This window comes from Telopea speciosissima, chromosome 8 (genome assembly GCF_018873765.1).
Source record: "Telopea speciosissima isolate NSW1024214 ecotype Mountain lineage chromosome 8, Tspe_v1, whole genome shotgun sequence".
Classification (NCBI taxonomy): domain Eukaryota; kingdom Viridiplantae; phylum Streptophyta; class Magnoliopsida; order Proteales; family Proteaceae; genus Telopea; species Telopea speciosissima.
The window spans coordinates 3,144,546-3,161,792 of NC_057923.1; the positions used below are offsets into that span (position 1 = coordinate 3,144,546).

Consider the following 17,247-nt stretch of genomic DNA (forward strand, 5'->3'; position numbering starts at 1 on the left):
AAGATCGACGACCGCCAACCCAGAACCATCCCCCTCTCTCTCTCTCTCAAATCGCGAGTCTTTATAAATTCCAGCCCTGGAGAGTCTCCCTCCATCACAGTCTGTCTCGTCTCACCAGTACTACACCACAGCCATCATCATGACTGAGTACTACTCATTCACACACTGGGAGGAGAGTACTACATGCATGAGTAGAACATAGAATATCCGGCCTCCACAACACCCAAAACCCATTTCAGAGAGAGAGAGAGAGAGAGAGAGAGAGGGTTGGTAGCTGAAGTACTGATCACCAGCCATGTTCACCATTCACCATCCCTTGGCTTTTGTCTTTGGACTCCTAGGTCAAGCACTACACCGTCTTCTTCTTCTTCTTCTTCTTCTTCCTCCTCTTTCCACTTCTTTTTCGATATATACCTGATGACCATGCAAGTTAACAGTGTATCTAGAATAGTAAACAAATGATTCAAATACAACATGAAGTCATTTTTTTGTCAGCCAAACAGGCCTTAATTAATTATGTGTTTTTCTTAATTAGCCTTTCTTATATGGATTTGCATGGAACTGTTACTGATTATATGTCATCTTTTCCTTATTGACGTGCCTGCAGGTAACATCATCTCCTTCATGGTGTTTCTTGCACCCTTGTGAGTTTTCTCTCTCTCTCTCTCTCTCTCACACACACACACACAACATGGTTGAACAAAGATGATAATTTATTTTGGGGTTGGTTGCAGGCCAACATTCTATGGAATTTACAAGAAGAAATCAACAGAGGAGTATCAATCAGTGCCCTATGTGGTTGCACTATTAAGTGCAATGCTATGGATATATTACGCACTTTTGAAGCCCAATGCTTACTTTCTCATCACTATCAACGCAATTGGGTGCACCTTAGAAACTCTCTATCTTATCACTTTCTTGGTTTATGCATCCAAGAAACAGAGGGTACCCTCCCTCCCTCCCTCCTCATCACCTTCTTATTTATTTTCTTCTTCCATCTTAATTACCCTTTCACCCTTTCCGTCGTTAATTGGTAAAGTTAATACCACTAACAAACAAAGATGCTAAATTTTGCAGATTAGGACTGCCAAGCTGCTGATGTTGTTGAATTTTGGCTTCTATGGTTTGCTCTTTCTTCTAACCTTCCTTTTATTGAAAGGCTCAAACCGTGTCCAATTTCTTGGATGGGCTTGTGATGTCTTCTCTGTGGGTGTCTTCGTAGCCCCTTTAAGTGTTGTGGTGAGGAATCCTTCTATTTCTATATATGCTTCTATCTTTTTGAATTAATTGTTGGGGTTCCACACACGCCGCGAAAGCAATAATCTCACATCGGATGTAAATAAATAACCAGCTGGTGTGAAAGCCAGGCTTATAATGACTTGGACACACTCTGCTTTTTAAGCTAGTTTTTAAAGATGAGTTCTACATACCCAAGTCCCAACATTAATTGGTTTTTCTTGATTTTTTAAATCTAAACAGAAACTGGTTATAAAAACCAAGAGTGTCCAGTTCATGCCGTTCTATTTATCACTGTTTCTCACTCTAAGCGCAATAATGTGGTTCTTCTATGGTGTTCTACTGAAGGACTTGCACGTTGCTGTAAGTAAATCAATATTTTTTTAAGTTCTATGAAGAAACCCTTTTTTTCTCCCTAATTGTTGTTTATGGATGATTAATAATGGACATTAATTGGATCGTTACATATATAGCTCCCGAACATACTGGGTTTCATCATGGGAGTGATTCAGATGGTTCTATATGCCATGTACAAGGACTCCAACAAGATTAAAGAGGAGCAGAAGCAGCAGAATCAGATTAGTGATGTTATTAAGCTAACCACAATAGTATGCTCCGAGGTCAATCAGATTGAGATCGATGTGAAGCCCACACATGTTGATGATGAGGTGAATAATAAAAGTGATCAAAAAGCGAGTGGATGATCATCAGTTTAACTGTTAGGAGTGAAAAAGCTGTAAAACTCACTTCGCAACTCCCATGGAACTCCAACTAATCCAATTTCAAGTTTGATTTGATCACTGCATTTGTACTCTCTCTCTCTCTCTCGCTCTCTCTCTCTCTCTCTCTCTCTCTCTCTCTCTCTCTCTCTCTCTAATACAATCTTTAGTTTTTGTCTCATTTAATATTTAATTCTGACTCATGTTATTGGTTTCTATAGCGATTGTGCCGTTAAGTTAAGGTATTCTTTATAGTTTTAAGGTTTTATTATGAGGTGGGGAATAATTATCACCTCCAATTCTGGACTCGGCTCCTGTCCAGCATCCTGCCCGGGCTGCATGTGCAGTACCGGACACACAGTGAGGCGTGAAAAGACCGCCTCACTCCTGTCCAAGCTCCTTGCCTGAGCAGGGGTGAGGCGGTCTTTTCACACCTCACCATGTCCGACATTGCACATGCAACCCGGGCAGGGTGTTGGACAGAATCCTTTTGGGCCCCAATTCTCGGGCACCTCCAATTTCTCTAATAGGGGGGAGTGGACCCCACCTTGGGCAGTGTTTTTGGGTAAGGGGTAGGGTGGTCATTTATGCCCCCATGTGAGGAATTGGAGGGAACAAAGATTCGCATCCTTCACATCTTGTACTTCAGAAACACCAACTACTTTCTTTTTTAGGTCAGAATTTTAAAACTAGGGTTTTGATCGATCGATTCGGATCGGTTTCGGGGCAAGGCCGCATTTCTACGTTTATTAAGGCATAATTTGGTTGATTCCGGTGGATCGGAATCAGCCGGGACCCAAACTAGCAATATTCCCACCAAGCGAAGAAAAACCAACTCCATCGTATTCTGGTTTTTAGACTTTAGTGCACTGTATTGTTAGTACAATCGGTTTCTGCCCGTACCCAGAGTATCGATATTCGTCCGTGACCAATACCGATATGAATGGACGATATATGGCTAATCCGATATCGATACCTAAAACCATGAATGTATCGGCCCTATCAAGTTCTCCCAGTGACCACTAATCTTTAGCTTTTATGAGCTTGGGCTGAAAGAGTGGCCAAAGTTGGGCAGGTTAGACCAACTTCAGAGAGATCTCCGCGGCCCAAAACTGATCTAAAACCAATCTGCAAACCTATGCACAGGCCTAGCCCAGCAGGCCCTGGGTCAAATTGAAGCCTTAATTGTGCGTAAGCTCAAGTTCGCTTAGACTAGTTTTTAATGAGAGGTCTACCTAGGGGTGTCAAATGGTCGGTTCGGCTCGGTTTCGGTCGGGCCGAATTGGGTTTTGGTCTCAGAATGGTGAGACCAAAACCAAACCGTTAAGAAACTTCGGTTTTCGGTCGGTTTCGATTTCGGCCCGGTGTGATTTCGGTTTATTTCAGGTTTTCAATATCTGGTTTAGATCGGTTTGCTTTCGGGTTTGAGCCACAATGAAATCTTAAATTCATAATTTGTAGTGAGGAAAGATTCAATAAAAACACTTCAATTCACCTTCCCAAGTAAAAAAAAAAAGGTATACAACCAAAAATAAGAAAAATGGTTTGACATGTTCATCAGTTCATGTTGTAATTCAAACAAAGAAGAATAGAAGATAATTAATATTCAAATCAATGGATAAATAGAGTTTGTAGCGAAATCATTGTTATAATTCATATAGTTATTTATCATTGATTGTAAGGAGAAGGTAATTAAAATTGAAATCAATGAATAATCACTGAGAAGATAATTAATATTGAAATCACAAAAAAAATCCTACTATCAAATCATTTTGAATAACCAACTAATTTTGTATAATAAACAAGAAGATCAATGGAAGAAGCATGGTTACAAATCAATTTCCTTTTTTTCAACCTCATGCTCATTGATTTGTAACAATTCCCCTTGCAACAAAAAAATTGTTCACTAATATTGAAATCAATGGGTAATCAATCCACCTATTCATTACCTTATACTCTATGTTTTTTTATCGGTTTCATTCGGTTCAGTTTTCGGTTTGTTATCGATCGGTCTGGTGCAATCCGATTTTCAGCCGGTCTTGCAATACCCCAGCACAAAACCAAACCAATAAGGATCGATTCGGTTCGGTTCGGTCCAGGTTTTTCCGGTCGGTTCCGATCATTCTTAACGGTTCGGGCTGGGTTTTGACAACCTTAGTTCTACCAATACAAGTAATTGGCTTCCCAAGGCACAAGAATCCTCCTACTTAATTTCTCTTGCCAGTTAAAAATTTGACTTGCTCATTTAACAATTTGGATCCTCTACTGTTGAACTGCCTGGCAGGACCGTGCTGCCCAGACACGGTGCTGCGTGCAATGACCGCCTTGCCCCCACTCGGGCAAGGCACTTGGGCAGCACGATCCTGCCAAGCAGCTCGGCAGTAGAGGATCTAAATCCTTTAGCTGTAGAATTCATTGAATTCCACCTAAAAAGTATTTCTCTTATGTTACCAAACCTCTTTCGACCTAGTTTGGCCTTTTGGGTATTTTGGCCCATTTCAGGCCCTGGTGCAACGGTAAAGGTTGCTCCATTGTAACCAAGTGGTCATGGATTCAAGTCTGGAAATAACCTCTCTGCACAAACAGTGGTAAGGCTGTGTACATTCTGACCCTCCCCAAACCCCACAATGGTGGGAGCCTCGTACATTGGGTATGCCTTTGTTGTTGTGGGGATTTTGGCCTAATTCAGTCTTTTTGTCCAAAATATGAAGGAAACCTAAATGCTTTCATATACAGGGTATCAATCAACATACACATACATAGAAGCACTGGTGATTAATCACAAAATTCCTTCAATCTTTCACAACAATTGAGAATTTGATGGTTTAGGCCATCTAAAATTCCAACGTTGAAAGGTTACACAAGACTTCTTTTTTTTTTTAAATCCTCTGATAAATATACACTATTCTCAATGGTGTTCGTCTCTTTTCCTGTCGTTTGGTTTGGGTGTAATGAGAAGGGGTGAAAAAGCTAAGAAAAGCTTTTTGTGGTTGAAGAAGTCCTTTGAGAAAACTCTCACAAGCTTTCTGGCTCTCTCTGATAAGAAAGCATGGACAGACCCTCGGTGGGAGTTGGGAGTTGCAGTTATATCATCTGGACTCTACCCATTGGCACTATCCAAACTACCTTGTGTGCTTTGCCTCCTTTTTTCTCGCCAGTTCTCTCCCCACATTTTGGCCTCTGCAACTGCTCTCTCTCTTTCCAAATCTCTGTTCAACATTCTTGCTGTTTCCCTTGGTGAATCATCCTTCTCTGATCCCCCATCATCACTCTTGGCAACTCTTCCACCTCCTCTCTCATCCCTGTCTACTCCACCTCTGTTAGTTCTCTGATCTCCACCACCTCGAGAAGAAGGTGCATTGGGGTCGTATGTGTGGGATGCCAAGTAGGACAGGGCGGTCACCACATCACCAATGAGTGGGCGGGTAGCAGCCTGTTCTTGGATACACATGGATGCCACAGCAAGTGCCTGGTAAAGCCCACGCATTGGATATCGACCTTGTAACTGAGGATCTGCCAGTTTTGATAATTTCCGGCGGTCATTGAACAAGGGGCGTGCCTGCAAGGACAAAAACCCTGTCAATGTGCTTGGTAGCACTAAACTGGGGTGGGACAACAAAAAGAGCTTTTATATCTACCAACTGAGGCTCAAATTCAGAAGAGGGAGCAGAGATATCACCCCTTCAAAATCTAGGACCTCAAGCAGTTAAATTCATCTAATATATCTCAAATATTTCATCAACAATAATGTCTTGAGGTAATGTTCAGTGAAGAGTTTACCAGGTCTACCAACAAATAGAAGGAACATTCATCAAAAGTGCAGAGGATCGGGGGTCCTTCAGTACTAATTTAACTCTGCCCATACAAAATAATGCAGTAGAAAAGGATGCCTACTCAGTTGCACGAGCTTACTTTTGGCGAGTAAGTTTAGTTCTACAAAGGAGGATAGCATCAAAAGCATGGTTTTCACACTGTGTATGCACTATGCATACCACAATAGGTGGAATGTTCACAAGGCCAATTGTGCCATGCTTTCCACTCACAAAAGAAATGCATACAATTTAAGAAGATAATTAAAGCAAATAACTATATGAGTTGTACCACCATAGCAAAGATTGTTATCAATGGATTAATTGAAGAGCATAAAAATCATTGTATCAGCAATCAGTCCACATGTTGAGTAAGAGGGATAGGACATCTGCAGCAGAAGCCAGCTTAATGAGTGGAGACTTTTTCCTGGTAGGTACAGTAAAAGCTTTCTGTAACTAATGAAGAAAAAACAGAAAATTTACTTCTAGGAGAGCGAGTAGTCTTTGGAGGAATATCACCCAGAATGAAACTAAGCAAGTTTTAGCCCATTTTAACATCACATGCTGTATGAGATATAATGCCAATATTTGCAGATGCTAACTAAGGATGTCAAAAGAATAGGAACACCCAACCATTAAACCAGCTACAAATTTTCTTCCTTTATAAAGAAAGAGACTGATCAACTGATGTCCCAGCTTAGGAGCCAAAATCAAATCCATGTATTTCAGTATTCCTTTCTTCCAATAGAACAAGGCCGAATTGACTGCTAACTCTATAAGTGCAGGGAGGGTGGGAATAGATACTTAGAGCACGACATACAGGACACAGGATGGTCTGTCACTAGTCAACCCAGTAAGAAAATTGCAACCATCTAATGTATAGACCCTACTCTTAGCCACAATTGCACATTCAATTTTGTTGTTTCCAGTAGGCAGACAGCCTTAATGAGTCTCACCTGTAGCTATTCCTTTGTAAATACTAAAATCAGATATCAGTTCAGGATCAAACCAGGGAAAAATAGAACCCAAGTTTAGGCAATTCCATAATACTATTATCAGTGACTTACCCATGCAATAAGGTTCTGTTCTCCAGGAGCTCGGGTACTATCAATTGATTTACGTCCAGTAATTAACTCCAAGAAGACTACCCCAAAACTGTAGACATCAGACTTCACAGTCAGTTGTCCAGTCATGGCATACTCAGGAGCACAATAACCATAAGTGCCCATGACCCTGGTGGAGACATGTGACTTATCCCCGACAGGACCAAGCTTTGCAAGCCCAAAATCAGACAGCTTCGGGTGGAACCCTTCATCCAATAATATATTGGATGATTTGAAGTCCCTGTAGATAACAGGAGGATTTGCTTTATCATGCAGGTATTCCAACCCTTTTGCTGCTCCAGCTGCAATCTTCATTCTCGTGTTCCAGTCAAGTGGTTCTTTATCAGGTGGAAGATCTGCACAAAGACCATTTGATCATTAACTATTAGACCATAAGAAATTATCATCTTGCCACAAAAGAAAAAGAAAGAAACTGAGACATCTAACATGGTAGAGAGAATACCTTTCAAACCGTGATACAAAAGAAAAAGAACATATTTTACCAGTTCAAGTAAAAGGTGGGGAAAAAAGCAACAAATAAAAAAAGGTTCAGGTTTTTGTGCAGGGTTGTGTACGGCGTTTCGGCCCTTTGTCCAGTAGGGGGCATAAATGATATTACACACCCTCCCTTTCTCCCCCATCCAACGGCTGAAGCGACGACCGTGTACATACATGGCCATGCACAAAACCTTTTGCCTAAAAAGAATAAAAATGTAAAACTTATATCTGTACATAGTATAATTGGAACAGAAAATTAAATGATCAGATACGGAAGCTACTCTTCTCAGGAAGCTATCTGTTTTCCAATTCCTAAAGTTATTAAGTGAAGTATTCGAGAAAACGAATCTGACTTTTCATCTCAATACCCAGTTCACAAAGCGAGGCTGCAGTGGTCAAGCTTAAGTTCTCCCTACCCACACACTGATTTCTCACAAAAAGGAGCAAGTCCGAGCTGTCATAGAAAACCCTTGCATCTACAAATACCAGATTGGATACCCATAAAGTTTATGATATGTACTTTGCATACATTTGGCTACCTAAAAAGTTTAAGCTACCCCTATAAAACTCTCAGCAAACCGCCAGTCCTTTAACAAATAACACATAAAGAAAGATATGTCATTGTTATATTTTGACTTACAAATCAAGGACAAATAATGCAAGTACTTAAAGTATGCCTACCATGGACTACCAATCAATCAATGTAGCATCCCGAGTAGATATTTTCCACAGTGCTTCATCAATGACTATAAGTTAATAACTACTTTGAAACAAAACAAGCAAAGGTGAGATAAATGGAAAAAGAAAATTGTAAAACTCAGACAAATCTTTTTTGACTTGGTGTATCTGCGATAACTGCAATTAGATCCAACTAAACCAGAATACTCTGTAATAATCCCCCCTTTTTTTTTGTGTGTGTGTTGTGTAACTGAAGAACACAATAAACACACGCACTTTATGTAGTGGATTAGGAGATATTTTAGGAAAGGAATGAAAACAATTACATGTTTTAAGCTTTTTTATTTCTTAAGCATTTACTACTCATATCCTGTTGTGTCAGTGCGGGCACAACTGAATCTTTTGATATCATTCAGTGATAATAGCTACTTCTTGCAAAGAAATATTTGATTTCCCACTTAAAAACAGATAAACAGTTTCATAGCATGCATTCAGATAGTTAAAACCTAATCTAAAATTAGCCAACCCCAAGTAGTGTAGCAAAGGCTTTGATATAGTCATGATGATGAGCATTAATGCCCCCTCCACTTTCTCCCTCTCTTCCAACATCTTTCTCAAGCAATGGTTTTTTTTTTAAATGCACTCCTTCCAAGGCATCTTTAATGGCTATATTTCAACGGCTATATTCTAAGGTTCTTTTCCAACGGCTATTTTATACATGTATCTATTGGCTTGAATATGTATTTTTGGAACTTGTGGGTTTACCATGGTAAGCCCCCATTGTGTATTTGAGGTCCTCAAGTGGTGAGTGAGTCCCCAAGAGACCCAGGGTTAAGTAGTCTTCACAGATCCTTATTATCCTGTATTTTTCTTCATTTTCTATCTTATTAGCATTTTTCTTTTTTTGAGCTACATCAATTTGGTATCAAAGCAAGTTCCGATTCTAGTGGCGAGCAAGTCTACATTGTCAATCCGAAATCAAGAAGCACACTCGACAATGAAGAATATGGCCAACAATCAAATCGCCGCTCCGGTCGCCCTTTCAAACTCAAGGACGAGTTCTTTCAAAGTGGGGGAGAATGATTTAGTCATGCTGATGAAAATTGAATGCCAACTCCACTTTCTCTCCCTATTACATTGCTCAAGCAATGGTCACTCTTTACAAGGCATCTCTCTCTCCCTATTACATTGCTCAAGCAATGGTCACTCTTTACAAGGCATCTCTCTCTCTCTCTCTCTCTCTCTCTCTCTCTCTCTCTCTCTCTCTCTCTCTCTCTCTCTCTCTCTCTCTCTATCTATATATATATATATATATATCTTTTAGCTTGAAGAGATGAAGTTGATAATATGAATTTTTGGAACTTGTGGGTATGCCATGGTGAGCCCCCATTGTGAGTTTGAGATCCTCTAGTGGTGAGGGAGTCCCACACTTGGGTTGAGCAAGTCCCCAAGAGAACCAGAGTTAAGTGGTCATCTCTGACCCTTGTTATCGTATATTTTTTCTCCATTTTCTATCATATTAGTATTTTCCTTTTTTTTTGAGCTGCATCAGTTTTGAGTTGAACATCTGTCACTAACACTCAACACAATACCCCTGCTATTCAAAGTTCTTATTTACTTCCCCTCCGTGGCCTCCTAGGAAAACATAAAGGAACTTCCAGAATCCTCATATGAAGATTACAGACTGGAAGGAAGAAAAAAGAACCAAAAAGTAAAAAAGAGAGAACAACCAACATGGCACAGGAATATGCCATTAACAATAAAATATGGTGACAAATGATGAAGGAAAGAATCAAAATAATCAAGGATCTAGACCGAAGGAAAAAGGGTGAGCATTTCACAGCCACAGCAGAGAAATAGATACATAATAAACTGTCTTATGGTGTTCAGTTGAACCCCAGGTAGTAAGAATAAGCCTTTGAGTTTTGAGTAACTTGTCACCTTGATTTGAAACAATGTCCCGCTATTAAAGTTCTAATTCACTCCCCTTAATTTTCATCTACCTGAAGGAATTTCCCAGAATCCTCTTATGAGAATAGCAGACTGGAAGAAAAAAAAACGAACCTAGAGCAGGAATATGTCCATGAACCATAAATGTTGATAAATGATGAAGGAAAGAAACAAATAAATTTAGGATTTAAAGGGAAAAGGAAAGGACCAGAATTTTTACTGCCCAAATAAAATTGGCAACCAGTTCCTCGAAAATTTCAGTGTTCCAACACCCAGACTAGCCCTTGACACATTCTGAGGACCAGACCATCAGTTTTCAACTGGTTGCAGATCCACCACCAAAAACCATTAAATCAAGGCATGTCACTTAGGAAAGAAAACTGGGGTTGAGGTATCGATCCCCCAGGCCAAATCCCAGAAGACATCTGTTCTTTCATAAAAAACAAGCCTGCTGCTCCTTCCACTTTCACACAGGTCTATTTCAATTTTCAAGCACATAAAAGACCAATTCCTTCTATTTATAAACTTGAAGAGCTCCAAAAAAGGCTGCTTCTATTTTATATTTACTGAAGTATAGGTAAACCTCTAACGATTAATATTTAATGAGGTATAATTTTTAGTAGATGCAGGAGCAGCGAAATCCTTACCACATAAGAAGATCCACTTTGGGGACCAGGTGACGATCATTGTCACATTATGATATGGGGACTGAGAGGGCAAAAAAATAAGGTTACAAATTATTGACACCTTAAGGGGGTATCAATAAGAAAATCCCTTCTTTATAATACAACAAAATGTATAAGAAACTAAATATCAGTTGGATATGTTTCTCAAATAAATTTTTTATCCCTCAATGTTGTTAGTCATTAAAGGGCTGGCGATAGGAGGAACAAAGAGGCAAGTTTGCAAAATAATCACTATGCAAGCAAGATGTTTAAGACTCACATGGAAGAAGCTTGATTATAGTTGTATTCAAGATTTTAGATTCTATAATGTCTATGAACAACAACCTGTATTTAAGAATATCAAAAGATAACAATATCCAAACCAAATTTACAATCCAGTTATAGTTTACTTCAATAAGAATTCGACAGTGAAGATAAATATAGCAAAAGAAATACTCCCCCTCCCCCACCCCCATAAAAAAAAAAACTCACCAAGACAAGAAAGATAGAAAGGAGAGGAGAAAAGATGATCAATATGTCTTTAATAAGTACAAAGAACCGGAGAAAAAAAACAGACTTAACATAAAATATAGCCAAGATCACACTCCTTAAATAAACCAAGACATATATAAGAACAAAAAAGGGAAGAAAATATGGTTAACATTCCTTCAAAAAGTTAAAAATAAGGGTAAATTACGAAACAACCCCTGAAACTGGAACGAATCTCAAGTCACCCTCTCTTATCTGAAAATACTCATCCGTCCCCCTCTACACTAACGGTGTTATCTTAAGTCAAACCAAAAAGTGAAATGTCATATTTAACCTTAACCCATCCTTTTGTAACCCAACCCAACCCTAACTATGGTTTCAAACCCAACTCTCTCTCTCTCTCTCTTTTGTAACTCTTGGAGACGGCAGCGGCGGTGGTGGTGGTGGTGCTTGGGCAACAACCTTGCCAACCTCAGTCTGTCCAAACGGAATCGACCCCGACCCAGTTCCAAACTCAGGCTCATTCCACAGGTCAGCAGTCATCATTTCGTCTCCCGCCACCACCGGAGCATCCTTCCTCTGCCACTTCATCGGCGGAGGCTTCCAATCCTTCACCCTCCGGTGATAGAACCACATCTGCAACTGCCTCTCCCCATCGAACCTCCACTTGCTCTGTGACATTTTTCCTCTATGATCTGTGTGTCGATCCCCTGCTATTTTCGACGTTCTTCGGCCCGAGCAGCTGTTGGAACCTAAGCTATTGGAACTCTGAGCTACTGAGCAGAAAACGCGATTTGATGCTTCGAAGATAAAATTCCCGAACGAAATTCATGGGTGAAGTTGCATCCAACTTGGTTCTTGTCTCTGCTACCTTTTCCCATTTTTTTTATATCATTTGAATAAAAACTTAGAATCACTGAGTCTGGTGTTTGTTGATGGCATAAGATGTTTGGGATTCCATAGTTAATTTCTGCTGAACAAATGGTTGGAGTCAAAATCCAACAGATGTTTCTCGTATATGATCTGCGAGAGATCTGAGCTCTATTGATGATTTCGCCTCTCCACAACTCGTCTCCTTCACCGTAAGTCTTCTCGAGAAGCTTCAACTGAGATGCAGTCTTCCATTGAGTTGCAGGTCATATGAGGAAGAAGATCAATTTGGGAGTTTTTAGATTTCAAGGGCAAAATAGTAACTATACACTGGTCAAGGGTAGTTTAGGGTTTTTTAAAAATTTAACCAGCTGACTTCATAAGTTAACAGCATAAAACTAACGGTAGGGACTAATCTGTAATATAGGGCTCTAAAGCAGGGGGTGTTCTAAGTATTTTCAGATAAGAGGGGGTGAATTGAGATTCGTTCCGGTTTCAGGGGGTGTTTTGTAATTTACCCAAAAAATAAAAATATTTACGTCCTTAATGTCATGCATTAAATACTTTTGCAGCCTGCAATAGTTGCAGAAATGAGATATGTATTTCTCTAACAATAACTAAACTCTATCTTGTCCTGAAGAACTTCATGACCAACTGGTAGCGTAGTAGCTTATGTCAATCTACAAGCCACAATACTCATATTTTACATATGCATAAAACCCTGGAATTTTATGTAATAGAAGCAAGGACACAAATTCATAACCCCCACCCCCCCAAAAAAAGGGCATAAAAAATATCCAAATAAGCAAAAAAGGGTGCAAATTTGTGGCTTGGACGAACAAATAAACATGGAAATGGGGACTAGCAATTTTACCATGGAGATGATCTTCCAATGAACCCAGTGGCATGAACTCATAGACAAGAAGCCTCTGTTCCCCATCCGCACAGTAACCTATTAAATTGACCAAGTTAGGATGGTGTAGAAGGCTAAGCATAAGAACCTCTACCAGAAATTCTCTGTTCCCCTGCAGACCATTTCTGTCCAGCTGTTTCACAGCCACAACCTGCCAACAACAAGCACAGTATTCATCAATCTAAATTCAAAAATGGCCTGATTCTTAACTACTGGATCACATCCAGGCATCATGAAGCCATTCAGTATCAAGAAATGAGAAGCAACATAAATTGTTGAAAGTTTGCAGACTGATATTGGAACTGCAACACTTGTCAGAATTTTTTTTTTCTTTTTCTAGTAAAAAATCATAGGAGTTGATTAATTACAAGCTTACAGCAATAAGCAGAAAATGCAGTACCAAAGAAGTGGTAATTAATTTACCTGACCCGTGCTCTCAAGGCGCCCTTTGTAAACTCTCCCAAATCCCCCCTCCCCTAAGAGGGACTCTGGCCTGAAGTTCTTTGTCACAGCTGCCAGCTCTCGAAAGGAGAATGTATGAGCACCAATAGGAACATCAGGCCCATCCTTTAGACCTGATGATTCCCTTCTTAACTCTGTATTGTTTCTTGATTTTAGTCGGTCCGCTCCTGCAAAGTTCACGACAAACAAGCACAAACGCATGTAAGGAAGGATGCCAAAATATACTTGAATGCAAGGTTAGGTTTTGAGAACTGAAATTCACGATACAAACCAAAAATAGCAATTTCACCATTTTTTTTTTGGTAGGCGCAATTTCACCATTTTAGGATTGAATCTTTAGCAACAATTTCACACTTTCAAGATTGAGTTTTTTGAGGAAAAAAAATCCAATTGAATACATATATAATGGAAATAGAAATCTATGAGGAAATGAAAACGGTTCCACTGAGGATATAGTCGATCAAAAATTAATCGATCTCAATTAAGCTACAGTGTTAAGTAGATGAACTAAAATCAGAAATACCCATTTCCTACAGTAACGTGAATCAACAGAACTGTCGAAATTCAAAGATGGGAATGAATCACCAGACAGACAGAATTGAACCCCAAATCGTATTGATAATTTGTTAAAGCAAATGAATGATTCTTCATAAGTGTGATGGGGTTTAAATAAATTTGAACGAATCAAAAATACTTTAACTTCCAACCGAAAAAAGCAACGAAATTTCCAGCGAAGAAAATCTAGATGGATGACTAAAGGGGGAAAACCGGGGGGGGGGGGTTTCTAAATCTATCAGAAAAAATAAAAAGAAACCTCAGATCGGATCAACTAGTCGGAATTAAAATCTCACCAGAAGACAATCGAGAAACATTGGAGTTCACTGTAGCCTGGGATTCCTGTTTATCATCACCCTCCTTTCTCGGATTCAGCTCTTCCTCCTCCTTGGAATCGAAGCACGAGAAACAACCCATTCTCTTATTTCTCTACCAAGTAAAACACCACTACAGTTATTTCGAAATTCGAACCAATCCGTTCAATCCCTCATATTTAACATTTACAAACTTAGAATCTCACATGGAACAAGGGAGATATCAAATCAAAATCAGGCCTTTCTGGGTTCCTTCCACTTGGAAATCACAAACAATCAAGTCAAATTTCAACAATTAGAAACAAACAATAAAAAAAGACAACACTTAGGTTTCGGTTCCTTGAGAGAGATGCTCAGCATAACAGAACCCACTAAGATTTCGGCCTCATGTAGTCATCATGTACTGCTTCTCCTCTGCTTCCTTTACTGTGTCTGTGTGTTGTATTATAAAATTGCAGACAAAGACGTATCTTTTACATGCTTCCAATACAATCTCTCTCCTTCATTTATTTCTTCATTATTTAATGGGAACAAATGTATAACGCGCCACAATATATACAAAATCTGATTCCCTACTAAGTCAGTATCAGGCCATAAGCCAGCAAAACGTGTCAGCTGCCGAGCAAAGCTAGAATCACTCAGGAAGATTTTTTCCAGTGATGTGCTTTTATTTTCTCTTCTTTGCTTCAACTCAATCGGACCTAAATCCCGGAGGGAAAGTGACATTTTGACAAACACTAGTGAATTGTAACTTGGAATGGCGGAGTAAATTAGACATTTCACCTTGACAATTAGACCTTCTAAGAACTAAAAGAAGTGGATGGTGGACATTTGTGGACTTGTTGGTGGTAGAAGGCAAGAACATGATTTGAGAGATGAGGATGGCTTTGTTTGTAATTAATGGGATCTGACTCTTCATGAAGCTAAGATCGCATATACTTTCTATTAGAATTTGACACGTCTTTTTAATTTTGTTGTGTTTTATCCTCCGAAGTTCTTTAAGTTAAAGTTAAGAATATTAAATAATATATAAGTGATATATCAATGTGTTATTGTCTTGCATGTTTTTTTCGATTGCACATGTAAAGTTATCGCATTTACCTTCATTCGAACAAAAAACAGTTGAATGACTTTTTTTTATAATTTTTGGATAGAAAAAAAAAACAGTTGAATGACACCTTAAGAGGTTTCAATAAAAAAAAATTTCCAAAATTAAAAAGTATGAATATGTAAGCATGTCTCAATCATCGACGATTACTAACACTAGAATGCATTCCAAGATTGCATATCAAACGCAACTCAAATGTGCTGATGATACCAATATAATACCCTTTAATAGTTGCATATAGTTCTTAACTAAAATACGTGAAATGAATGGGTTATATATAGTGGAGCATTATCATTTGGGTTTTGTTAGTATAAAACTTTTGTCACACAAATTTCAGAAAGCTTCTTGGTTAAGGCACGTGAAAAAAAAATTTAAAAAGTGGGAGAAGGGAAGACAAAAATTCAATTGGTGTGCATCTCATAAATTCTGAAAGAGTTATTTCTTTGGAAGTTTTATAAAGTTATTTGTATCTCTGAGTTTTTATACTAGAAAATAATAAATATTAAAAATCACTAGGAAGAGATATAGGGTACCTCAGCAGCTCAAAGAATCCTTTGAAGGTGGCAACGAAAGCAATTCAATATAATATACATCTCAAAAATTTTACAGACAAGGATCTCGATGAACCAATCCAGTAAATCTAACAATGGAGATTCGTGGTTACCTAAAACACACTGATGGCGTGTTCCTAAGGGAATGCATTACTCAAACACGAACTCCATCAAATAGACCCTCTCCAATGGCTGAATCTCAAGCTTGAAGAAGAAGAAGACTCTCTTTTTCTCTCTTCAATTCTTTTCTCTAATTTGTATTGTGCAACTAGGGTTTCAATCATAACTTTTCTTGTATATATAAGCTAAGTATGAAGATTGTAAGTTTGGAGATTACAATTTAACCGATAAGACCATGCCAAGTGGTGTAATCCTAAATGGTATGTAGCCTTTAAGTTATATTTAATTGCATTAAAGGACGATACAACAAAAGACGTAACCTGAAAACCCTCAGTGGTAAAAACTTGTTGAAAACGAATCCTAACATGATGTAGAAAAGAATAGAAATCACACACTGAACGCAAGGATTTACGTGGTTTGGCAAGATTGCCTACATCCACGGTGAGATGAGATCTATTTCACTATCAATGGAGAATAGGGTTACAGCCTCTCTTCCTCACACCTCTTTCAAATTTCAAGAACTCTCTCTACATATTTATAATGAAACCACCCTATACAGGAATTTTACTTAAATACCCATATAGTCCTTAAAAAAAATTCTTCAACGAAATCTTTGGTTTCTTAACGGCTCTTCAAAATCAACCCACAAGACATCTTACCCCCAATAGAAACTTTTATTACACTTTTTCCCCCACATTATTAACATCCACAATGTATCTTGCAAGCATGGAATAAAATCATGACTATGAAACCTAATCTATTGTAGATCAATATAGGAGTGTCAAGACCAGTGAATGGACCAAAACACATTCAAAACATTTTTCAATAATGTTATGGGGAAGTGTTTGTTGTCTAGGATCATGGACCCTACACACACACGTGGGGCCAATGGGAGCATGCACGGAAGCATCAAGAGGGGCAGCATTTCCACCTTTCATGGGAGGTAAGGTGGTCATTTCGCCCTCTCTGTGTCTAGGCGCAATACTTAAATTATCGAACATAGTTCTTTTTCCCTAATATTATTTAACAATAATAAATAAAATATTTTTTGCAAACACTTTACAAAAAACAATTACCGGTCCCCATATTTTAACCAGTCACAACTCGACAACTCTCTCACTTGGATGTTTTTCCTAAACGGACAGTGGAAACATTATTAAGTATCAACCCCATTACCATTTATATCGTGTTTGTCGAGTGACCGGTA

At 38.8% G+C, this 17,247-nt stretch overlaps 2 protein-coding genes across 2 annotated transcripts; one reads left to right on the forward strand and one right to left on the reverse strand.

Moving 5' to 3' along the window:
* The first annotated feature begins 225 nt into the window (after positions 1–225).
* Positions 226–2,191, forward strand: LOC122671131 (bidirectional sugar transporter SWEET14-like). Its single transcript, XM_043868229.1, has 7 exons — positions 226–341; positions 608–644; positions 735–945; positions 1,078–1,239; positions 1,480–1,599; positions 1,710–1,904; positions 2,177–2,191. The coding sequence occupies exons 1-7, from the start codon at positions 296–298 to the stop codon at positions 2,189–2,191; spliced, it is 786 nt and encodes a 261-aa protein (XP_043724164.1). The 5' UTR covers positions 226–295.
* A 2,539-nt stretch (positions 2,192–4,730) lies between these two features.
* On the reverse strand, positions 4,731–14,696 carry LOC122672762 (serine/threonine-protein kinase PBS1-like). Its single transcript, XM_043870246.1, has 5 exons — positions 14,244–14,696; positions 13,354–13,559; positions 12,892–13,081; positions 6,832–7,223; positions 4,731–5,514 (listed from the first exon to the last, which is right to left on the reverse strand). The coding sequence occupies exons 1-5, from the start codon at positions 14,362–14,364 to the stop codon at positions 5,056–5,058; spliced, it is 1,368 nt and encodes a 455-aa protein (XP_043726181.1). The 5' UTR covers positions 14,365–14,696; the 3' UTR covers positions 4,731–5,055.
* Positions 14,697–17,247: the final 2,551 nt, after the last annotated feature.